The 26098-nt window shown below is 47.0% G+C and overlaps 1 protein-coding gene across 2 annotated transcripts in view; it reads left to right on the top strand.

Annotated features, from left to right (window-relative positions):
• The window catches only part of IQSEC2 (IQ motif and Sec7 domain ArfGEF 2), a 525300-nt gene that overhangs the window by 485523 nt on the left and 13679 nt on the right, over window positions 1-26098 (top strand). For both annotated transcript variants that reach the window (XM_082262910.1, XM_082262909.1), the window contains 2 exons: window positions 12823-12984; window positions 25539-25712. In XM_082262910.1, the coding sequence (XP_082119036.1) occupies window positions 12823-12984; window positions 25539-25712 (336 nt within the window). The remainder of the gene's footprint in view (window positions 1-12822; window positions 12985-25538; window positions 25713-26098) is intronic.

Raw genomic sequence — 26098 nt, 5'->3', positions numbered from 1 at the left:
TAAGTCCCTGAAATCGTTTAGGACTCTCCGTCTTCCTCTGCCTATGTCATTGGTACCCACGTGTACCATGACAGCTGAGTCTTCCCCAGCCCCACCCAGTAATCTGTCCACCCGATCCGCGATGTGCCGAACCCGAGCGCCCGGCAAACAACAGACTGTTCGGCGCACATGGTCTTTGTCACAGATTACACTGTCTGCCCTTCTAATAATTGAGTCCCCTACCACCAGCACCTGTCTTTCCTTTCCCTTTCTCCCGGCCTCACTGGAGGAGTTCTTCCCCTGGCAGCTAGGGGCGTCGCTCTGCTCCAGCAATGCTGGTCCCTGACTGGTTTCCCCAACATCACGCAACGGGGCAAATTTATTGGGGTGCTCCAGCCCAGGATCAGCCTCCTTGCCTTGTCCCCTTCTACCCCTCCTAACTGTCACCCCTCTACTCTGCTCTGCTCTGATGCCTGCACCTTCGATACTCCGCCCACCTCTGTGCAGGCCCCTGTCTGCACCTGACTGGTACAATCCTGGCTCTCCTCCGGTATGGACATTCGTCTCAGTGTTGCCAGCTGCTTCCCTAGATTCAGGACCTGAGCTTCCAGGGAAGCAACGTGCTTACATTTTGCGCATTTGTATTCGCCCTCGATCACATGTCTGAGGAACGCATACATATTACAAGATGTACACCGAGTCCACACCCACTGGGCATTGTACCTACTCTCTAATCTAATGGGAATTCAGCGATTTAAGTCTATCCTATGTGGCTATTTCCTGGCTTCCTAACGCTACCTTCTCACCCTCTGGTATTCCACTCCCCTCACTTGACACCGGTCACTCACACAACACTCACAATCTCACAGCCCGGTCAGACGCACAACACTAAGTCGCACAGCCCAGTCAGACGCACAACACTGAGTCGCACAGCCCGGTCAGACACACAACACTGAGTCGCACAGCCCAGTCAGGCGCACAACACTCAGTAGCACAGCCCAGTCAGACGCACAACACTCAGGTAGTGATAGGTACTCACAGATACTCAGGTAGTAACAGGTACTCACAGATACTCAGGTACTACACTACACCCTCAGTCAGTGTACAATCTCAGTCACCAGTCTTACTTACCTAGTGTGTGTCCCTTTAAGTCTGTCTCTAGCAGTTCCTGGCTGTTTTTTTTTCCCTCAGACAGGCAGTCTCCGCTCTGCACCCACCTCCCTCTGTCACTTCCCGGTCAGCCTTTGCTCCGCTAGTCTCCTCTGCTCCCTCTGTCTGGGGGGGGGGGCCGCACCACTCGCCGCCCACCGCAAAAGGGGGGGGTTTACTGTACCACTCGCCACCCGCAACGAGAGGGGGGGGGTTAACAACCCGCTCGCTTCTGGGGGGGGGGGGGGGGTTCGAACATCGCTCCCCACCGCTGCTCTCCTGGGGGGGGGCTACTCACACGCAGTCGGTCACACACACACTCCTCTCTCCTGCACACCCTGACAGCCTCTGATCCCGCACTCTGCTCCTCTGCTCCACAGCACCACCTGCTGGCACAGGCAAGAGAAGACAGCAGTCACATAGGGCATTAAAAAAAACACATAGATGCAGAGTGTTATATTCTCCGTGTTGTGAGAGACACAGGACTCTGGTCTGGAACAACGGTTGTTTATTCAGGACTCACTGTACAGCATTACAGGACAGCTCTGCATATCAATACATCTCTGCATGTGTCTAAAGATGGCCACTCTGCCCCTTGACCCTTGTCATCACTCCTGGGTGGAGCCAGCCTTAAAGTGACAGTACATGTGAAACCCTTCAGGTATAACACCTTCCATCCATACCTAAAAAAAAAAACAAAAAACAAAAAAAAAAACAACAAAACGAGAACAGGCATAAAACAGTAACTCATAATTGTCCAATACAGTCCTCCAACTCAGGAGATTTACATGGTTTCTTCCATGTCCGGATGTGAGAACAACTTCCAGGGAAGCTCCGGGGAGAAAATGGCAGCGGATCACTTTCGGCGGGCCCGTCGAAAGTCTCGTAACCGGTCTTGCATTTGAAACCGGTCAGGAGGGCGACAGTGTCGTTGAGGACGGGCACCCAGCGACTCGGGGCTGGAGGAAGCAGGGCTGGCCGGAATGGACACCGGCGGGGCCAAGAGGGGATTCCCTAGCTCAGAGGGTGAGCAGACCTCTGGTCCAGGGCTGGAGGGCTCTGTTGGAGCTGAGTTCAAAAGTTCAGAGTCTCCCCAAGCATCAGTCTCAATGCCTCCTGATCCGGTAGGAGCAGATCCTTGAGACACTGGAGGTGCAGCCGATGTCAGGGATTCGGGCAGCTGAGAACGAGGACGCAATTGGTCCGCATGCCTTCTGCAAATGGAACCATCTTCCAGGCAGACCCTATACATTTTGGGTCCCAAAGTCTCTGCGACGATAGCAGGAAGCCAACGAGTGTTGGAAGCGCCATAAGATCGGGCCCATACCTTTTGCTGGGCTGTAAACCGGGGAATCTCGTCGTGTTCGACCCTCTTGTCTTGGGACTGCCGTACATGTTCCTGGACCGTTTGAGGGCGGAGCATATCCAAAACAGTCCATGGCTGCCGACCCAAAAGAAGTTCAGCTGGAGTTTTCCCAGTGGTTGCATGCGGTGTGGTTCTGTAAGCAGAAAGGAAGGAGTCCAGCTGCTGGGGTGACAGGGACTGTTGTTTACTTGTAGCCACAGTAGCTTTGAAATAGCGTTTGAAGGTCTGTACAAACCTTTCTGCTTGACCATTTGTAGCCGGGTGGTAAGGTGCGGTCAACTTGTGTTTGATGTTGTGGGCAGTCAGGAAACCCTGAAACTCCTGGCTTGTGAATTGTGCACCGTTGTCTGTGACAATTTCTCTGGGGTATCCAAACGTAGCAGCGAGATGTAACAGTATGGAAATCGTCGCCTTAGTCGTTGGCTGAGTAACAGGAACGACCTCAGGCCACTTTGAATGGGCATCAATAATGATCAAAAAGGTGTGTCCTCTGATCGGGCCTGCAAAGTCCAAGTGTAGGCGAAACCAGGGAACCGTGGGCCAAGTCCAGGGCTGGACGCACCCTCGAGGAGGGTCTCTCGCAGTTTGTGCACATCCAGCACACGCATTCACATATGTCGTGATATCGGAGTCGAGGTTCGGCCACCACACATAGCCTCGGGCCTTTTGTTTCATACGTGTGCCCCCGGGATGACCAGTATGTAGCAATTCCAGAATGTGTCTCCGGAGGGTCTGTGGAACGATCACTCGGTCTCCCCATAAAACACAGTTGCCAGACACAGTTAATTCCAGACGCCTACGGAAGTAAGGCTCATAATCCTGTGTGACAGTTGCAGGCCAACCGTAACGTACCCAGGAGAGTATTGTCTTAAGGAAGGTATCCTTGGCTGTATGGGCTGCTACTTCCCCGGAAGACAGAAAGGACAGGCTGGTGTAACGACAACTCTTGACAGGTGGAGAAGAGTCTGTTAATGTCCTTGTCAGACGGGACATGGCGTCTGCATTAGCGTTGGCATCATGGCTGCGATACTGGATTTTGTAGCTATATGCTCCCAAGAATAGGGCATAGCGTTGAAGACGGGCTGCAGTCGTCTGGGAGATGCCTTTGTCAGGGCTAAAGATCTGAAGGAGTGGTTTATGATCAGTCAGTATGGTGAATTCCCTACCATACAGGTAAAGATGAAACTTCTTAATTGCCCATATGAGCGCCAGAGCCTCTTTGTCAATGTGAGAGTAATTGCTTTCTGCTTTTGTCAAGGACCTGGAGGCGAATGCCACAGGTTTCTCTGACCCATCTGGTAAAACGTGAGATAGTACAGCCCCTAGACCATAGGGTGAGGCATCACAAGCCAAGGTGAGAGGCCTTTGGAGGTCATAATGCACGAGCATGCGTGACGCCAACAGCTTTCGCTTAGAAACTTCAAAAGCACGTTGGCATGCAGCCGACCAGTTCCATCTGGAGTGTTTCTCCAAAAGCTTGTTTAATGGAAACACAGTGTGTGCTAGATCCGGCAGGAATTTGTGGTAATAGTTCAGCAAGCCCAGGTATGATCGCAGCTGCTGGACGTTGGTCGGGGCTGGAGCTTTTACTAAAGCATCAACTTTGGCTTCCGTGGTGTGTATACCCTCTGCATCCACAAGGTGGCCACAAAACTCCAATTTAGGTACCATGAATTGGCATTTCGCCAAGTTCACTTTTAGACCCTGTTCTTGCAGTCTCGCCAACACAAGCTCCACGTTATGCTTGTGTTCCTGGTCCGTCAGGCCCGTGATGAGCATGTCATCTAACAGGCACTGTGTGAAAGGAATATCCGCCAAAATCTCATCCATTTTGCGTTGCCAAATGGCTGGGGCGGAGGCTACCCCAAACACCATCCGATTGTATTCATACAGTCCCTTGTGAGTGTTGATTGTTAGAAACTTGCGGGACGAAGGGTGGACCTCAAACTGTAAATAAGCTTGCCTGAGATCAAGCTTGGTGAACTTTTGACCTCCTGCAAGAGAGGCAAAAATGTCATCTACTCTGGGTAGGGGATACTGGTCTATCTCCAGTTGAGAATTTAGTGCCATGCGGAAATCGCCACAAATGCGTAAGTCCCCATTCGCTTTCTTTACTGGTACAACTGGTGATGCCCACTCGCTGTGCTCTACCTTTGAGATGACACCTTGTTCCTCCAGCCGGCTTAGTTCAGCTTCCACACCTGCTCGGAGTGCGAAAGGTACCGTCCGAGCTTTGAAGAACCTAGGCTGGGCATTGGGTTTCAGCCTGAGTCTCACACAGTCATGCTTTATTTTTCCCAAATGGTGATCAAAGACTTGTGGGAATCGCTGTTTCAGGGATTCCACCCATCCCTCGTTATCTCTTGATGTGATGGTCACAGTGTTGCAGGGGTTAATGGCGATGTCTGGCATGCCAAAGTGAGCAATCCAGTCTCTCCCAAAGAGAGGGGGTCCCCCATGTTCTAGGATATACAATGGCATTCTCTTTGTCTGACCCTTGTAGGATACCTGTACTTTCACGTACCCCAGTGGGTGGAGTATCTGCTTTGAGTATGTCTGCAGTTTGATTGGTGTTGGACGGACAGTTGTTCGGATCAGAAGTTTTCTCCATTGTTTCTGGGTGATAACTGAAACTGCTGCTCCTGTGTCTACATCCATCTTGAGTTTCTTTCCTTCCACGGTTACCTCTACAGTCATTGCTGAGGGTGCTGAATGCATATGATGTATGTCCAATCTGTGGAGCACTTCCTCATCCCCTGATTCCGATGACGATGGATATCTTCCCACCATATATGCCTTTGTCCTGGGGTTCAGAGGTTGTTTATTTCGCACCTTCTTACTACGGCAGACTCGTTTCAGATGGCCTGCCTTTCCACAATTATGACAGAGCTGATCCTTAAACCGGCAGACTTTGTGATCATGGTCTGTATTCCCACAACGGTAGCAAGCTGACGTCCTGGTTGGTGAGGTTCTATATTTACAGTTAGCTGCAGTTTGCTTGACTGCTGTTCTGAAAACTTCCTCTTTAACCTCTTCCCTTCTGCTCTGGGGGTTCAAAGCTTCTGTATCTTTCACAGCCATTTCCATCACTGAAGCTATCTCAATTGCCTTTGTAAGGGTAAGGTCTTTCTCTGTTAACAGTCTCTTTTGGCTAGACTCACTATTCAGTCCCATGACAAACTTATCCCTCAGTGCAGTTGGTAAATACTCCCCAAAAGAACAGGTTGAGGCTAGTCTGCGAAGGGCGAGCACATAAGCCTTAATATCTTCACCCGGCTGCTGCTGCCGCTGATAGAACCGGAATCTCTCTGCAATCTCTAGTGGTTTAGGCTGGAAGTGATTCCCTAACAGTGTCAGGAGCTCTGCCAAAGTCTTGGTTGCTGGTTTTTCAGGGAAAAGGAGATCCCTAAGAGTGTCATATGTCCTAGCACCAACCAGTGTCAGAAAAACTGCTACTTGCCTGTCGCCTGGGATGGCATTTGCACAGAAATATTGTTCTAATCTTTCAATCCAAGAAATCCACGTTGTCTGTTCGCCATCAAATTCACTTAATGTCCCGATCAATGACATTTTCCTGCTGGGCTCTGTGGGTTTTGTATTCCTGACAATCCAGAGTTTTTTTTCTTCCTTTCCTTTCTCACACGGATAGTAACCTTGTAAATCCCATCCTCGTCGCCACTGTTATATTCTCCGTGTTGTGAGAGACACAGGACTCTGGTCTGGAACAACGGTTGTTTATTCAGGACTCACTGTACAGCATTACAGGACAGCTCTGCATATCAATACATCTCTGCATGTGTCTAAAGATGGCCACTCTGCCCCTTGACCCTTGTCATCACTCCTGGGTGGAGCCAGCCTTAAAGTGACAGTACATGTGAAACCCTTCAGGTATAACACAGAGTTAGGACTTCCTGAAATTTACAATAATGTACCCCGGAAAACCCGTCAGGCCCGGGGGCCTTAGTGGGATGTAACCCCTTGACCGCCTGAAGTACCTCCGTTTCCGTGATCTGACCATTCATGAGGTCAACGTGGGACTGTAACAGCGAGGGTAGCTGCAGGTCGGCAAAAAAAAATTCAGCCAGTCCCCAATTGTACAACAGTGGAGCCCAGTAGTTTGGTATAGAACCTAGTGAATTCGGTTGTAAGCAGGGTAGGATTGCGAGAGAGGACCCCTGTCCACAACCGCAATCTGGGCAGGGCCACCATGAAGGGGCAAGAGGCCAGCCTCCACGCTAATAGAGTGGTAAGTTTATCTCCCATAGTATAGTATCTATGATAGGACCATCTAAGGTATTTCTCTGCTTGGGTTGTGAGTGTCAAGTTAAGCGCCAGCCTAGCCACATCAATTTTGTGTCGAATATCTATGAGGGGGCGCATCCGCTGCTCAAGGAGCAGTGCACTCAGTGACTGTTCCTGCTCTTTTATTATGCTCTCCCAGTTACATTTCAGTTTGACCGCTATTTGAATCAATTTACCACAAATGGTAGCTTTATGGGCCACCCAGACAACAGTAGAGGACATATCACCCGGCCTGTTTTCCTGGAAAAACTGTTTAATATCTCGTTCGATTTCCCCCAGGACCCCAGGGTCATTTAGTAGGGCCACGTTAAGTCACCACGGAGAAGGGCCTGGAGAGGACCACAAAGCTGAAAACTGCACTAACACCAGTGAATGATCGGACCAGGAGATCGCCTAAATCTGCACAAAGCACACACACGGGGCAAGGGTGGAGCTGGCAAACACGTGATCTATGCAAGAGTAGGCGCCATGGACATGAGAAAAATGCATGTAGTCTCTCGGAGTCGGATTATATTCCCTACACAGATCTAGTAAATCCAAGTCGTGAAAAAGTCGGGCCAATTTTGAACCCTTCTTCAGTACATGTTTAAACCGGGGCACGCCCTGGACTAACTTGTCCAATGTGTTCTCTAGTGGGAGGTTGCTATCCCCCCCTAGGATGACTCTGCCCCGTGCTTTGGAAAGCAATGTCCCCAGCATATCCTGAAAAAATACTATCTGACCTGTGTTAGGGGTATAATAAGAGATAAATAAGACCAGCTGATCCTGAATAAGGCCCACCACCATTAGGTACCAACCCTCCCTATCCCAGACCACCGTGACCAGAGCAAATTGGACCCTGCGAGAAAAACAAATAGCTACTCCCCGCTTCTTGTCCTGACCCGAGGATAGATAAAATTGAGGATAATGCACCAAGAGATATCTAGGCGTAGAAGTTTTGGAAAAATGCATTTCCTGTAACAGCAAAATGTCCGCCTGCACATTGTGTGATAGCAGTGTGAATCTAGAGGAACCTGAGGGTGACATGGTGGTTTGACAGTGCACTCTTACCTGTTCGCAGCATATAACGCCCCAGCCTAGCAAAATTCAACAGCCCTCCGTCCTGGGAGCCCGGGAGCAGCAGCACAAGGTTAACACACAGAGCCTGGGTCCAAGAGGAGAAAAAGGAAAGTTAGAGAGAGAGCAGAAAAGGGCAGGAGGATTCATCCCCCATGCCAATAAGGCACTAATGCAATACACAATCAAAAGTATCTGGGAATTGCATTCCCCCAGTTCCCAAACCTGGGGTGTGTGTCATGAGATTGCCCCCATCGTGAGAGGGGGGGCAAGTTCACAGGAGTGGCACACGGTAACATCCCGGTTAACAATCCGAGAAACATATTAAGGCGGGGGAGTCAGGAGGTGCTCATCCCCCTGGACTACCCCAGACCCCTATCCAGAAAACCAAGCCAGGTGGCCCGATGGCCTCCACTATCAAGACCCCAGTATGCAGGGCTTGCAACCGGTCACCCAACTGAAATAGGCTATGGAGAAATAAAAACAAAAGAAGTGAAACCAATAAAACTTGCAATAGAGGAACCATCAGCAATAAGTGAACCGTTCCCAACCTTAGCCAACCGTTGTCGCCAAGGCGGCGCCAGCCAGGATTGACAGGGAAGGAAAACAACAGATAAACAAGCATATGGCAGGCAAAATGGAAAGCCTGAACAAGCAAAAGTATTCCTGGCTGCAGTTCAGGTATTGCATCCCTTCTTGCCCCCTTGCTGCCTAGCAGAGGGGGTGCCTCAATGTGACCACACCAGGGATAGCAGGCAATCCAATTGGGCCGACAGTGGTGGCCATGGAGAGCGCGATTCTCTGGACAAGATGCCCAACTTCAGCAGTAGATCCTCTCCAGCGTGGAAGTTGGTGAAAAAAAAAAACTTGACATTAAAGGTAAAAGACAGCCAAAATGGGAAGAACCATCGGTATTTGATATTATTGTCCAGCAAACATTGGAGCAGGGGCTTGAGCGTGCAGCGCTTCTGCACCGTTGAAGGGGGCCAGGTCCATGTACAGTTGTATTGGGGAACCAAGCAGTGTGAGGTCCCAGCAGTTCCTGGCCACTGACATCATCTTCTCTTTAATTCTATAGTAGTGCAGTTTTAAAATGATGTCCCAGGAAACACCATCCTGCCAGGGCGCAGTTAGCGCCCTATGCACCCTATCCACTTCCATTTGATGGGGAGAAATGTCCGGAATCAAGTCTCTCATAAGGTCCTGAACTGCCGTTTCCAGGTCTTGATGTGACTCAGGAAGACCTCTTATGCACACATGGAAAACTGGTTGCGCCGTTACAAAGTCCTCAATTTTGGAATAAGCCTCCTCCAACCAGTCATGAACTTCAGTCACTAGTTTAGTATTCTGATTAACTTTGAGCAGAGAGCCATCCACCTTTTTCTCAATAGTGTCAAGTCTTGCCCCAAAGCTCTGGAGATCCTGTTTAATATCAGTTGTGATTATGGAACATGCTTTGGACAGTTCCTGCTGGAGCATTGTGGAAAATCTGGCGAGTAACACTGCATCACCCAAATAGGGGGCCTGAGGGGATGCCTGAACATCGCCTGTGGGGCTAGGCTGGCTGAATAGTGAGTCCGCCATTTCAGCCATGTTCCGGTCCATCGATGAGCCCGGGGAGCCGGACATATCGGGCCTGCTGTAGGAGGGGGTGGGGGAGGGTAGCTGGTAACTCACCCCGGCACCCGGAGACCTCCCGGATGTCCCCAATGTCTGTGAGGAGAAGGGGTCGCCCATGTCATCCCTGGAAGGGGAATCTGCTGCCAGGTGCGGAGATGCCGGGGTGGGAGGTCGAGGCTGCTCCAGGGCCGCGTCCTGACCACTCAGAGCGTTCTGCTTCCCAACTCCATTTTGGGGGAGGGAGTCTCCCCCAAGGAGATAGACCGCAGACCATCCCTCTGATTGCCGCGCTTGTAGGGCCTTTTCCTGGGCAATCCAACCGATCCCCACCGCATGACCGCTTCACAATCCTCCGGGGAGAAAGCTGAGCCAACACCCAGTCTCCCGCCACTGTATGTAGCTGGATTTCTCCAGTGATGTGCAGAGCACGGCTAGAACATGTCCGTGCTCGTGCCCGCATGCCTGTGCACTTCCCCCAAGGTGGTCTTCTATGGACTCACTCCCCTAGACCCAATGGACTCAAGGGAGGGGGTGTCGGGATCCTTCTAGCCCCACATAGCACCTTTCAGGTACTGCAACCACCTCCATCTCTGTCACTCTCCTCATTTAAAGTACACTGCGTTCGTCTTTTCTCCCCTGTTTCTCTAAGGGTAGCTGTGATCTACCGCCCCCCTGGACCAGTATAGACCTTTCTTGACGACTTCTCTGCCTGGCTACCCTACTTTCTCTCTTCCAAAATCCCCACAATCATTCTCGGAGACTTCAACATCCCTATTAATACTAACACTCCTGCCACTTCCTAACTTCTCAGTCTAACCTCCTCCTTTGACCTGAAGCAATGGATACATGCTTCTACTCACTCTGAGGGCAATATCCTTGACCTTGTTTTTTCTCCCACCTATGCACTCTGCACAACCTTTCAAACAATCCTTTCCCTCTCTCTGATCACTACATTATTAGTTTCACTCTCTCACTATCCTCCACTTCCTCTCCCTCCAGCTACCATACAGTTACCCACAGAAACCTACACCATCTCAACCCTTCTCTTCTCTACTCTGCTATCGACCACCTCTATGACAAAATCGCACCCCTGTCATGCACCAACCTAGCCACTTCTGTCTACAACGCTTCACTCTTAGCCTGCCTAGACACACACCAGCCCCCCTCACCACACACCAAATCAGGCCCCAACCCCTTCAACCTTGGCAAACAGATTACACTAGAAGTCTGAAAAAGCATAGCTGTGCTCTTGAGCGCCTATGGCATAAGACTCAGTTTCAGAAGGATTTCAATCAATAGAAATCTACCCTCCAAAAATACAATTCCAGTCTCCACACTGCCAAACAGGCCTATTTTATCACTCTCATTAACAGCCTGTCATCACGCCCCAGGCAACTCTTTGATACCTTTAACTCTCTACATAGTCCTCCAATACCCCCTCCCACCGACTTACTCACTGCCCAGGAGATTGTATCAATATTCTGTTTGAAGTGGTAGCCAATTTGTAAGAAGATCGTTGCTGTTCAGATACCTTCCATGCCTTATGCTTCATGCCCACAGGTGCGATCATTACTTCCCTCATTCAACCCCGCCACTACAGATGAGGTTGCTAAACTACTTGCTAACATCCACTTAACAACCTGCCTTTTGGATCCTGTTCCCTCGCAAATGCTACCTTCACCTTCTGGCCCTATTCTATAATCTCTAACCCACATCTTCAATCTCTCCCTCTCTTCTGGCATCTTCCCCAACTCTCTAAAACATGCACTAGTCAGCCCAATACTTAAAAAGCCCTCACTGGGCCCAACCAATCTAAACAACCTACACCCTATTTCCTTGCTCCCCTTTTCATCCAAACTCCTCAAACGTCTAGTCTACAACCAACCGTGCAACCACCTTGCCAAGAATTGCCTCCTTGATCCCCTTCAGTCTGGATTTCGGCCTTAACACTCCACTGAAACTGCTCTCCTAAAACTGACAAACGATCTACTAATGGCCACAACCAATGGACACTATTCTGTACTCCTACTTCTGGACCTTTCTGCTGCCTTTGATATGATTGACCATCCCCTCCTCCTCCTCAAAAAAACTCCATGCCTTTAGTCTCTGTGACTGTACTCTTCACTGGTTATCTTCCTACTTATCCAACCGCACCTTTAGCGTTGCGTACTATTCTACTTCCTCCTCTCCTCTTCCCTTCTCTGTTGGGGTCCCCCAAGACTCTGTTCTTGGACCCCTCCTATTTTCAATCTACACCTCCTCTCTGGGTCAGTTGATAGCCTCCTACGGCTTCCAATACCATCTCTACGCTGACGATACCCAAATCTATCTATCCACCCCTCAGCTCTCTCCTTCAGTCTCCTCACGTATCACTAATTTACTATCAGATATATCGGTCTGGATGTCTCAATCCATCCAAAACCAAGCTTGTAACTTTTCCTCCACTGCGTGCCCCTTCCCCTGATTTCTCTGTCAATATCGATGACATTACTATCAGCCCATCCCCGCATGCCAAGGTCTTAGGTGTTGTCCTGGACTCTGAACTCTCCTGCAAACCCCACATCCAATCGCTGTCCAAATCTTGCCTCCGCAACATCTCCAAAATACGCCCCTTTCTAACCAAAGACACAACAAAACTCCTAGTTCACTCCCTGGTCATCTCGCACCTCAACTACTGCAATTCCCTTCTCGTTGGCTTACCTCTACACAGGCTATCCCCCCTTCAATCAATCATGAATGCTGCCACCAGACTCATCCACCTTACCACTCACTCAGTGTCCTCTACTCCTCTCTGTCAAGCCCTCCATTGGCTTTCACTCACCCAACGAATTAAATTCAAAATACTTACATCTTACAATGCAATCCACAGCTTAGACCCTAGCTACATCACCAGCCTCGTCTCAAAATACCAACCTAATTGCTCTCTTCGTTCCTCTCAAAACCTCCTGCTCTCTAGCCCCCCTCGTCACCTCCTCCCACGCTCACCTTCAGGACTTTTCCAGAGCCTCTCCAATCCTATGGAACTCCTTACCCTTATCTGTGCAATTATCTCCCACTCTATTAGCTTTTAGGCGATCTCTAAAAACCCTCCTTTTCAAAGAAGCCTATCCTACCAACCCCTAACAAATGTACCTCCATTTTCTCCATCAACCCATACCCCACAGTTATTGCCTTTTTTTCACTTGACCCTCCCTTCTAGATTGTAAGCTCTAACGAGCAGGGCCCTCTAGTTCCTCCTGTTTTGAACTGTATTGTAACTGTATTGTCTTCCCTCAAATTGTAACGCGCTGCGCAAACTGTTGGCACTATATAAATCCTGTATAATAATAATAATCTCTTCCTCCCAACAGATTACCAGCATGGAATCAAATTACTTTCCGCTGCCCCTGGTGGTGAAAGGAAGGTCCTAATTATCTTCAATGCTCCAAGCCTTCAAGATCGGCTCAGGTTTACCAGCGACCTACGAGAGTCCATTGCAGAAGTTCAGGAAATGGAGAAGTACAGAGTCGAATGTAAGTGTATCCAATGACCTTGTAGACTGCACTGCTGAAACCCTTGACAATTAAAGGATAATTGACTATTTAGCCGAACATTGGCTTGTTTAACCACTTGCCAACCGCTCACTGAGCTGGTACTGCAGCAAAGTGGCTCGATATCGTCCAGCGACATAGACCTACATCGCTGGACTCCTCCCCTTGTGGGCGCCGCCGGAGGCTCGCTCCCACTGTATTCAGTCACAGCGGGAGTCGGGCCAGGGGAGGAGCAGCGGTGATCACCACCGCTCTTCCCCAATCGTCTGGGATCAAATGTGGAGATCCGCCCGTTTGTGTAAACAAAGCGGGCTGATCTCCTAAGTGACAGGCAGGGACAAATTGCAGGATTCAGCATAGCTGAACCTGCGATCTGTCCCTGTGTCACACAGTCCCCTCCTCCCACACACATTAGTAAGCACCAGGCATACATTAACCCCTTGATCACCAATAAAAGTTAACCCCTTCCCTGCCAGTGTCATTTTTACAGTAACAGTGCATATTTATAGCACTGATTACTCTAGTAATGTCACTGGTACCCCCAAAAGTGTCAAAAATGTCAGTCAAAGGTCCGATCTGTCCGCCGCAATCCCGCAACAAAAAAACACAGGTCGCCGCCATTACTAGTTAAAAAAAAAATACAAATGACATAAATTTGCCGTAGTTTATTGCTGCGATAACTTTTGCGCAAACCAATCAAAATATGCTTATTGCAATTTTGTTTACCAAAAATATGTAGCAGAAAACAAATTGGCCTAAAATGTAAAATTTAGATTTTTACATTTTTTGGGGAGGGAATTTCATATAAAAAAAATGTGAAAAATATTGTTATTTTTTCAAAATTGTCGCTCTTTTTTGATATATAGCGCAAAAAGTAAAAATCGCACAGGTGATCAAATACCACCAAAAGAAAGCTCTATTTGTGGGGGAAAATCTATTTAATTGGGGTACAGTATCGCACAATCACTCCTGGTCAGGAATGGGGTAAAATCTGCCGCTCTTAAAGCAGTTAAAAATACGCTCATTGAGAATTTTTTGGACAAAGACATGTAGCTAAATACATTTTGGCCTAAATATAGGACAAAAATTGAATATATTGGATATTTTTTAACTGTCAAAATAGAAAAATATTGTTATTTTTTCTAAATTGTCGCATTTTTTTATTAAAGCGGAGTTCCGGGCACAAAATTGACCTAATCAATTTTGTGGCCATCCGCTTGCTCTTCTTCACCTGAAAAGGAATTGGATAGTTAGGATTATTTTTTTTTTTTAACTTACCTTGTAATTGTAGAAAGAAATACTGACCTATTTGCCACTTCCTCCCTCTGTGGCCGCGGCCCGCGCCATCACTTCCGGTTTGCAATGATTCCTGGGAGCTGAACGTCATCGCTCCCAGGAATCAATGCGACGGCACCGGCCCTGACGTGAGTTCCGGTGCAATGCCGCATTGCCTGCTAAACAGCTTCTGGGCATTAGAGCTGCACGATTCTGGCCAAAATGAGAATCACGATTTTTTAGCTTGGAATAAAGATCACGATTCTCTCACGATTCTCTGTGTAACAAAAAAAAATTGGGATAACTTTACGGTTACGTTTTTTTTTTTTATTCATTAAAGTTTATTAATTGCGTTTGAAAGACTGCTGCGCAAATACAGTGTGACATAAAATATTACAACAATCGCCAATTTTATTCTGTAGGGTCTCTGCTAAAAAAATATATAAAATGTTTGGGGGTTCTAAGTACTTTTCTAGCAAAAAAAAAATGATTTTAACTTGCAAGTAACAAGTGTCAGAAAAAGTTCTAGTCTTTAAGAGGTTAAACTTCCTTTCTCCCTGGCAGAGGGAAGGAAAAGATACAATGTAATCATTTTGTTTATAGTTACTGGGAGACTTAAATGCTGATAGGAGTTTGCAGGAGGAACGATACAATGTAATCATTTTGTTTATAGTTACTGGGAGTTTTCCACAGCTGTTTTCTCTGCTCCCTCAGCTATGCAAAGAATCGAGCATATGTCAGGTTTAGATCGTCAGGGGGGGTGAATCGAGATCGCGATTTTCATACGATTAATCGTGCAGCTCTACTGGGCATGCCCAGAAGCTGTGCAGGAATGCGGCGCCGCACCGGAAGAGACGAGAGGGGCCAGTGCAGGCGCATTCTGGGAGAAGAGGACACGGAAGAGGACGCAGAAGAGGATCAACAGAGATGGCAACGCTGGAGAAGAAATTTTATAAGTGAGTATTTCTTCATGCAGGTAAGTGCGAACCGGGACAGATCAGAGGCTAGCCATTGTGGAATGTACTAGCCCCGACTGTCCCAGGGGTATGTTCATTGAAAAAATGTTTTTGTGCCCAGAATTCCGCTTTAAGATGGCAAAAAATGAAAAGCACAGAGGTGATCAAATACCACCAAAAGGAAGCTCTGTTTGTGGGACAAAAAGGACGTAAATTTCGTTTGGGTACGGCGTGGCATGACCGCGCAATTGTCAGTTAAAGTTGCACAGTGCCGAATCGCAAAAAGTGGCCTGGACGTACAGCAGGAAAATCCTCCGGTGGTTAATGTAAGGCAGAATTCAGAGAGCTTGATGGAAAACAGAATAACACCTAACTAATCTTAAAAATAAGAAAAAAAACTCCTCCTAACACCTAAGCTGACTAAGAAAGTAACTCTCCTGCACATAGGTGTAATCCTTATAGACACAGCCGAGGGCAGTGATGGTGAACCTTGGCACCCCAGATGTTTTGGGACTAAATTTCCCATGATGCTCCTGTACTCTGCAGTGTAGTTGAGCATCATGGTAAATGCAGTTCCAAAACATCTGGGGTGCCAAGGTTTGCCATTACTAGCCTAGGGTCTTGCTGCCCTCTCAAGACCATTGGTATCCAAATATACTGTAAAACAATGAAAACAAGAGAAGGGTGCACTGACCCAATGCAATTCCATTTTAAACATTTATTAAAGAATAAAAAGTAACTTGCATAATACTCACAAATGCATCATGAATACACACGTCAAAACAATTTGTAACATTTCAGAACTCCTTGAGGCGACTTGTCTTCGAGGCAAGGAGACCAGATGGCATCTGTAATGGCTTTTTGACATGTTTCAAGGGAGGACCCTCTTCCTTGGAGACAAAAGAGCAAATGACCCACCATGCATTTATACATTTGTAGACCCACAGTCAGTACCACCCTGATTGGTAAGACCCACCCCCCTATTAGCAATGGGGGTGTGTGTGTCTCTCCAGGAACCACCCAGCTTGACATAAAAGTGGCACCAATTGCTACATAACATACTGTGTAGTATGTACATGATATTGCATATTATATACTAACACACACACACATCTATGCAAAAATAAATGTGTATGTATATATGTATATATATATGTGCATAACTACATAAATACCATTGTGCGTCTCAATCAGACCACATTTACAAATACATCTAAGCCAAAAGACATAGGGCCAGAGGCTTTACTAGAACCTTCAGGGCCCCGGTGCAAGAAACCATGAAAGGCCCCTCAGACCCCTGGCCGGGGCCCTTCCCTTCAAGCCTGGGGCTCTTTACACTGATCCTTGGGCCCTTTACTCTCGTTGCAGGACCCTTTCACAAGTTCGGCAGTAGGCTCCCTTTCTGCCATCTTGGGGCCTCCCCACAGTGGTGGAATACCCATTCAGAAAAGGAAGGAGCTGGTAAATTACATATTTACCAACCCCCTTCCTGGTTCTCTATTGTGACACATCCCCTGCAGCAGCCAGCAGGAGAGGGAGGGAGCACAGTAGTGGGGGGACCAGGGGAGCACACAGGGGCCCAGAGACAGCAGAACACAAGTGAACTGGATAGGAGGAGTAGCGGGGGCAGCATACAGAGGAACCAATCGCCTCCATTTTTCTCCAGCAGCTAGAGGAGGAAAAAGGAGGACAGTGATTTCTCTACATGCTGCCCCCGCCACCCCTCCTATCCAGGTGTACAGGGGAGCCGCACAGGCCCCCTGGAGCATGGGGCCCGGTTGAAATTGCAACCCCTGTAGTTACGCCCCTACATAGGGCGTTATTTGTGTACCTACCGCCATATCCTCCAACGGTGCATATAAGTTCTGTATTCCAGTGGTTGGTATCGGAGGTACCTCTGGTACTGCTCTTTACCTAACCTGAGAAACCAATGTAAGAAAAGTGTATGTTTATTAAACAGAGATAATTTATCTAATTTCAGTTCTCAGAGAAAAATCTTCTCCTCTTGCACCCTGTTTATGAAGCAGAGAATTTTTGAGATTTGTGTAGAAGGGGAAGGGCTGTCTGTGATCTCGTAAGATATCTGTGATTACAGAGCAGCTGATTTAATAAAGTGAAACCAAAGTTAAAAAGACCTTGTAAACACATAGGCACCTTCTTTAAATGTGTACCTTGGCCCCTTTTTATTGCTCATTTTGACACTATTTACATGCATTTTGCTGGGTTTTTTTTTTTTTTTTTTTTTTTTTAAACCTGCCCTATTTTTTTTTTCTATTGTGTATTATTTTGGTGCTTTAACCACTTCCCCCTGGGTGGACGTCATATGACGTCCTAAACTTTGCGTGGGTATACCGGGATGATGCCTCTAGCTAGAGGCATCATCCCAGTACCGTGTTTTAAAGCCACCGGTCGGCTTTCCGTCGGTACCGATCGATGCGGCTCGGGAGCCACTCAATCGTTACCCGGGGGGGGGGGGGGGCAGGACGGGGCACCCCCCCCCTCCCGCTGCCTTCCGCAGCTTTTACCGGGGCTCCCGTCCCACCGGGAGCCCCGAGCACCCAGCCGGCGCGTCCGCCGGCTGGATGGAGTCCCAATGAATGCCGGAAACGGCATCGGTTGGGTCTCCGATGACGTAACCCGGAGGCGGCGTCCATGACGTCACTTCCGGGTTAGTGTGCTGCAAAACGGCGGCAAATTTAAAAAATGGCTGTATGCAAAAACGCCGTTTTCGGCGTTTTGCATACAGGGAAGTGTAGTGGAGGGGTCTAGGGTCTTTTAGACCCTCGATCCCTCCATAAAGTGTACCTGTCACCGCATATTGCTGTCACAAGGGATGTTTTACATTGCTTGTGACAGCAATAAAAGTTATTACATTTTTTTTTCAAACAAAAAAATCTGATCAAGTTAAAAAAAAAAAAAAAATAAATGGGAAAAAAACAAAAAAATTAGCCGCCCCGGTCACCGTTAGCTCGCGCACAAAAAAAAACGTATACGGAAGTCGAGCCGCAAATGATATCGCTGTTCAAACAACACATGTGAGGTATCGCCGCGATCGCCAGAGCGTGAGCAATAATTTAAAAAAAAGAGCTACACTATAACTCTAAACTGGTAACCGTTAAATACATTTAAAGTGTCGCCTATTGAGATCTCTATTGACCGTAGTTTGTCGCCATCCCACGGGGGGGCGCAATTTTAAACCGTAACATGTTGGGTATCTATTTACTCGGCGTGACATCATCTCTCACAATATACAAAAAAAATGGGCTAACTTTACTGTTTAGTATTTTTTAAATGCAGTGAAATGTAATTTTTCCCAAAAAAAATGGCGTTTTAAAGACCGCTGCGCAAATACCACGCGACAAAAAATATTGCAATGACCGCCATTTTATTCTCCAGAGTCTTTGCTAAAAAAATATATATAATGTTTGGGGGTTCTAAGTAGTTTTCTAGCAAAAAAAAATGATTTTAACTTGTAAACAAAAAGTATCCGAAATAGGCCTAGTGGTGAAGTGGTTAACAAACATTTTGGCACAAGTTATTTTAACACACATTTTGGTGTGGTTTGTGACACACATTGTGGCGCTTTTTTTAGCATATATTTTGGCACTTTTTTGACGTGCATTTTGATTTTTTTATGGGTATTTTGGCAAACAGCACATTTGCTAGCTACTTTTGGGGGACCAATAACAATTAATGGCACCTCAATCATATCATGCATTTATGCATGTGTTTCCAGAATGCACACAAAAACACAGGTAAAAAAATTGTCAAAATACATGTTAAGCCCCAAAATGCACATACAAATGTGCTAAAATGCGTTTAAAAAACACAACAAAATGTTTTAAAATTAACAGCAAAAACTGTACCACTGGTGCGCAGTCATGTTAGAACAGCAAGGGACCATCCCCAAACTGTTCCCATAAAGTTGGGAGCATGAAATTGTCCAAAATGTCATTGTATGCTGACGCCTTGAGAGTTCCCTTCACTGGAACTAAGGGGCTAAGCCCTGAAAAACAACCCCACACCATAATCCCTCCCCCCTTCCCCACCAAATGATTTGGACCAGTGCACAAAGCAAGGGCCATAAAGACATGGATGGGTGAGTTTGGGGTGGAGGAACTTGACTGACCTTCACAGAGAACTGACTTCAACCTGATAGAACACCTTTGGGATGAATTAGAGTGGAGACTCTGAGCCAGCCCTTCTCATCCAACATCAGTGCCTGACCTGACAAATGCACTTCTAGAAGTATGGTCAAACATTCCCATAGACACACTCCTAAACCTTGTGGACAGCCTTCCCAGAAGAGTTGAAGCTGTTTTAACTGCTTAGAGTGGGCCAACTTAATAGTGAACCCTACAGACTAAGAATGGGATGCCATTAAAGTTTGTGTGTGTGTGTGTGTGTGTGTGTGTGTGTATACTAAATAAAACACACATCAACTCCTCATCTCCGCTTCATAAACTGGCACACCTGAGCGATCGGCTGTGATCATCAGGATCTTGGCTTTCCTCTCTTTGATAAACTGACACCATACTTATCTGACCACTTTTCAGACCACTCCAGTCCAGTCACATGATCTGACTCACCATTGGTGACTGCAGGGGAGAGGAGGGAGCAGTGACAACAGATGGAGCCTATGGGTGACATCACCACTACCAAGCATTCAGCAGTTGTTGAGCGCTCTCTCCTCTGCCCTGCAGCTGCCACTATCTGACATTGGAGATCTCATGACTGATCTGAAAGGGCCTGAAAAATAGGTATGCATGGATAAGGGGTGGGAGGGCATGTTTTTAAGTTTAGTTAAAGTATAACTAAAAGGCTTCTTTCACACGGAGCGGACCGTATTATGATCCGCTCCGGCACTTTTTTTTTTTTCCACGGACACGGATGACACTTCCGTATATCATCCGTTTGTGGATGATATACGGACATAATTTATGTCTAGGGGGATTGCGGATGACACCGCTGACATCTGATTTGGCATCCTTTCCATTTTTTAAACGGAAGAAAATAACACATTTTAGTAACAATTAAAAAACATTTTAAAGACATTGTAAAAACTTGTAATACTATGGTTCATTACACTTTCAATGTATGTCCATGTAAACGGGGTCTACGCGTTTCACAGCCAAACAGCTTCCTTAAAATATAACTAAAGGCAAAACTTTTTTTTAGTTTTGGATAGAATGTAGAGGGATTAGAACACCTGTCAGGTTGTTATTCCTGTCTGTGTCCCCATTAGAGAGGGTCACCCCCTATATTTGTCCTGTTTACCATTATCATTGAAAGTAAAAGAAATCCAAAATTATGGGTTGTGCCAAGAAAAGTACTTGTGGGGAATACTTCTATTGGGGACACTAGTTCTGGTTACCTGGGGGGCCCTAAGAGATTCCCTTTATTTGCAGGGATTTCCTCTCACTTCCTGTTTGACTATGGGACAGGAAGTGAGTAAATCTCCACAATAGGACACAAATGGAAAAAATAAACCTTACATGGGGTTATAACCCTCCCTTACTCTATCCACAATAAAAAAAAAAAGAGTTTTGCCTATGGTTTTACTTTAACCACTTCTGGACTGCCCACTGTGAATTTACATTGCTACTTCAATGTTAAATACCGAGGCTATGGCAGCAGATAGCTATTTTTTTTACACTCGACTCTATGCCCTTGGAGGACCAGAGCGACGTCAAACGTCACTTCCACCCAATGGCCTACTTTTTTTTGTTTATATTGCTTTTAAGTGTATATTTGGGATCTATTGACCCCAGATCTCACATTAAAGATGACGTGTCCTACATATTTATATTACAAGGGAAGTTTACATACATCACAAAAGTGATAAAAAAAAAAAAAACAAAAAAAAACTTTTTTTTAAAAGGGACAATGTAAAATTAAAAAAATAAAAAAATAATAAGAAATAAAAATGTAAAGCTTCTTGTCCCTCCGAGCTAGCGCCCAGAAACAAACGCACACACATGTAAACTGTGTTCATACTACACGTGAGGTATACGACGCAATCATTAGAGTGAGAGCAATAATTCCTGCACTTGTAACTCTCAACTGTTAACTTGAAGAAATTTTTTAAGCGCCGCCTATGAAGATTTTTAAGTACCAAAGTTTGCCCATGCTCCTGGAATAGCAACAATGTTAAAGCATGACATGTTATGTATCAATTGACTCGACGTAACATTAGCTGCCTCGTTTTAGGTAAAAAAAATGGGCTAACTTTACTGTGTTCCTATTTTTTAATTAAAAATTGTGTTGCCTTTGTAAGACTGCTGCGCAAATACGGTGTGACGTAAAGTATTGCAATGATCTCCATTTTATTCCCTAGGGCAGGGGGTGTCAAACTCAATTTCATCACGGGCCGCAACAGCATTATGGTTGCCCTCAAAGGGCTGGATAGATCTATAAGAGTATATGTCCAGAGCACCCCACATCCCCTTAGACCCTTACATGAGATGTCAAGAGCCCCCCACCATCAGAAGTCAAGAGTCACCCACCCTTCCTTACATCACAATGCACACCCTTACCTTATGCTGCTGCCATAAAGAAGATACGAGTGGATCGGCTGCACATGCAGGATCTGTAGGAGAGGTTCTGCCCTCCTCTCTGCTGTGCACTGCTGAGAAGAGGGGGGGCAAGAAAAGTCTTTCTGCAGCTGCACAGAGGAGTACAGGATCTGCAAAAGGTGTTCTGTCCTCTCTGCTGCTGACTACTGAGAAAAGGTGGGGCAGAGACAAGGGGGGTGCCGCAGCTGCAGAAGAGGTGAGAGGGCCACACGAAATGGCCTGGGGGGCTGCATTCGGTCTGCGGGTCTTGTGTTTGACACCTGTGCCCTAGGGTTTCTGTTAAAAATAAATATATATATATATATATATATAAAATGTTTGGGGGTTCTAAGTAATTTTCTAGCAAAAAAAACAAATTTTTAACATGTAACACAACAACGTGCCAGAAATAGACCTGGTCCGTAAGTGTTTAAGACCCACAGAGATTACTCAAAAGTTCAACAATCAAAGTTGTGAATAGCATTTAATAAAACACCACTTCAAAGATGAAAAACAAAAATAACACAAATTGTGTATATATATATATTATATTTAAACATTAATATGGTCTATAACAGAGGTGGGTAACCTACATCCCAGGGGCCGTATGCAGCCCTCAAAGTCATTTGGTCCGGCCGCCCGTGCACCTGAATCTGTGTATCTCAGCTAATCTGTCAGAATGGAGCCGATGCTTCCTGTATAGTTCCGGCTCTGTTCTGACAGTCTGAGTGAGTCACAGGCGGAGTGATATCAAATGCACTCTCCACCTGTGACCGATACAGGAAACATTGTCTCTTCCTCCAGTGCAGCGCCGCTGCTAGCCAGCATTTACCGCCAGCCAGAGCCAGCAGTACCAGCCAGAGCCAGCAGTACTCGCAGCAGTATAAGCCAGAGCCAGTAGTACCCACAGCAGTACCAGCCAGCAGTACCTACAGCAATACCAGCCAGCAGTACCCACAGCACAGTACCAGCCTTAGCCAGCAGTACCCAAGGCAGTACCTACAGCACAGTACCAGCTTGAATCAGCAGTACCCACAGCAGTACCAGCCTGAGCCAGCAGTACCCACAGCACAGTACAAGCCAGCAGTACCAGCCAGCTATACCCACCAGCATTACCCGCCAGTAGTTCTTTTCAAAGCTTACCACCACAAAGTCGACTGCGCCCCAGACTGACTGACGCAAACCTGGAAAACCAGTTGCGAGTAGCAACATCATCAATACCAGCTAACATCACACACCTCACCAAAGAGAAGTAGTTGCAGCCATCACATTAGGGCAGAGTTAATTAAATTTTGACCAAATATAACAGGCACATTTTTAAGTTGATAATTTTGTACGGCCCCCGAATGATTTTTTAAATACCCAAATGTCCCTTGGCAGAAAAAAGGTTCCCCACCCCTGGTCTATAACAATGAATTAACCATTACAGCCCCTATAGGCAATGTACAAATAAACCCAATTAACCAAAAATATATAAAGTAAAAAGCATAGAAATCTTAGCCCAGAATAATCTGGGATGTAAACCAGACAAAATGAACAGAAGTAGCCGCTGTCAGAGCAATACACCCGCTGGCCCATGGGAGGGACAGTCCAGGACAACGAGCGTCACAAAGTACTCCCAAGACAACAGAGGGAGAAGAAAAGTAACCAAGAAACCAATAAATACATAAAAAGATCTTCCAGTCCAGGCAGCATAAATAAATTAGTAAAAGATATCAATAGCTCTGTCCAATACCTTTCTGTGGGAGGGTTTCGGCACCATTAATAAGTCCCACTTATCCTTTATTTTGTCAAATTTCAATATATTTAAAGGGATGAGGTGCTGATATATTCAGCAGGACCCAATACTTATTTACTGTTGTTACATTGTATTTACTCAGTGACACTTTTAGACTCCGCTAGTGAATCTGCATTTCATGGCTGCCATTTTGACAAATGGGAGCTGATGTAGATCTGGGTGTAGGCGCTATGCCCTAGACCAGGGGTGGGGAACCTTTTTTCTGCCAAGGGCCATTTGGATTTTTGTAACATCATTCGGGGGCCGTACAAAATAATCAACTTAAAAATGAGCCCTGTTAAATGACCACAGCATGCCCCCTTTCAATGCACAGAGACCACAGCGTGCCCCCTTTCAATGCACAGAGACCACAGCGTGCCCCCTTTCAATGCACAGAGACCACAGCGTGCCCCCTTTCAATGCACAGAGACCACAGCGTGCCCCCTTTCAATGCAGAGAGACCACAGCGTGCCCCCTTTCAATGCAGGCTGACCACAGCTTGTCCCCTTTCAATGCAGACTGACCACAGCGTGCCCCCTTTCAATGCACAGAGACCACAGCGTGCCCCCTTTCAATGCACAGAGACCACAGCGTGCCCCCTTTCAATGCACAGAGACCACAGCATGCCCCCTTTCAATGCACAGAGACCACAGCGTGCCCCCTTTCAATGCACAGAGACCACAGCGTGCCCCCTTTCAATGCACAGAGACCACAGCATGCCCCTTTCAATGCATGCTGACCACAGCGTGCCCCCTTTCAATGCAGACTGACCACAGCGTGCCCCCTTTCAATGCACAGAGACCACAGCGTGCCCCCTTTCAATGCACAGAGACCACAGCATGCCCCCTTTCAATGCACAGACACAACAGCGTGCCCCCTTTCAATGCAGACTGACCAAAGCGTGCCCCCTTTCAATGCAGACTGACCAAAGCGTGCCCCCTTACAATGCAGACTGACCACAGCGTGCCCCCTTACAATGCACAGAGACCACAGTGTGCCCCCTTACAATGCAGAGAGACCACAGCATGCTCCCTTGCAATGCAGACTGACCAAAGCGTGCCCCCTTACAATGCAGACTGACCACAGCTTGCCCCCTTATAATGCAGACTGACCACAGCGTGCCCCCTTACAATGCAGAGTGAACAGCGTGCCCCCTTACAATGCAGAGTGAACAGCGTGCCCCCTTACAATGCAGAGTGAACAGCGTGCCCCCTTACAATGCAGAGTGAACAGCGTGCCAAGCCCCCCAGACCAGTGCACTTGACTCACCTGTTGTAGCGGCGGCTTCCTCTCTTCAGTCCCCGCGTCTCTTCGAGTCCTCCCGTGTCCCGCCTCCTCCTCGGCAATGCCATTGGCCGAGGAGGAGGAGAATCCGTGAGATAATAGCGAATTTTCATTCGCTATTGTCACACAAATGGGCGGGCTCGGGCTCTCCACCCTTTTCGGAGAGTCAGTGTCAGGACGGAGCCATCGGCTCCTTCTGACACAGCGGCACGGGGAGGGGGGACGGACGTAACGATCGTGCGGGCCGCAGGTTTCCCACCCCTGCCCTAGACCAACCTTTCTCAACCTTTTCAACACAGAGGAACCCTTGAAATAACTTTCAGGTCTCAGGGAACCCCTGCTAAAAATGACTATATCTACAACTCATGATACATTAGTGTGATGGTCAGTGGGATGAATGCTCCTTACACTTGTGGACATTGGGAAGAGTTACCTTCTTCCAGATCACTAAAAAGATCAATGGTGTCGGAACTTATCTGAGAGGCTGAAATTGCCCAATGCTCAAGGAACTCTTAGCAACCTCTGGAGGAACCCTGGTTGAGAAACCCTGCTCTAGACAATGTGTTGCATTTATTTAGGGAGTATCTCCTACTCCAAAAGTCCTCAATTGGTAAAAACCAACTTTATTATTTTACAGGAACAAATTACTTTATTTATCACTCATTCAGTGTCTTTACTTGCTTTTCTTAGCGGAACTAGAGAAACAAAAGGGGGTAATGCGCCCCAATACCTCTCCTGGGCCAGGGATGAAGGAGGCTGTGAATGGCACTCTGGGACGACCAAGTCTAGATGACACATATGCACTAGGTGAAGGACTGAAGAGAAGCGCACTGAGCAGCTCATTAAGAGATCTCTCTGATGTTGGTAAGTATTGTTCCATGCTCCACCAATCACGTTTCATTTATTCACACATGAACATACGCATTCCATGTTTAGATACGTCTTCATAGACTGATGTAAGTGTCCCTGAGTCTGTCATCCTTCCAGCAAACATAGAGACTATAAAACCAATAGAAAATGGTACTTGGAGCCCAAATATATTTAAAAAAATATTTTTAGCATTGGGACTATGTACATCATCACTTTATAAAATGTTCAAAGTGTACCTGTAATCTGTACACTGGAGATGACAATTTGTGGGCTGGGGCCATGTTTTGGATTGCAGCCTGTTTATCTGATGCTTCACCGTCAGACGGGACACAGTCCATTGGACTTTGGTTCTGCTTTTAATGTGTCTGCCTCCACTGTTA

Source organism: Pelophylax lessonae, assembly GCF_965119305.1.
Source record: "Pelophylax lessonae genome assembly, chromosome: 7".
Lineage (NCBI taxonomy): Eukaryota > Metazoa > Chordata > Amphibia > Anura > Ranidae > Pelophylax > Pelophylax lessonae.
This window is presented reverse-complemented; position numbering and strand designations above follow the sequence as displayed.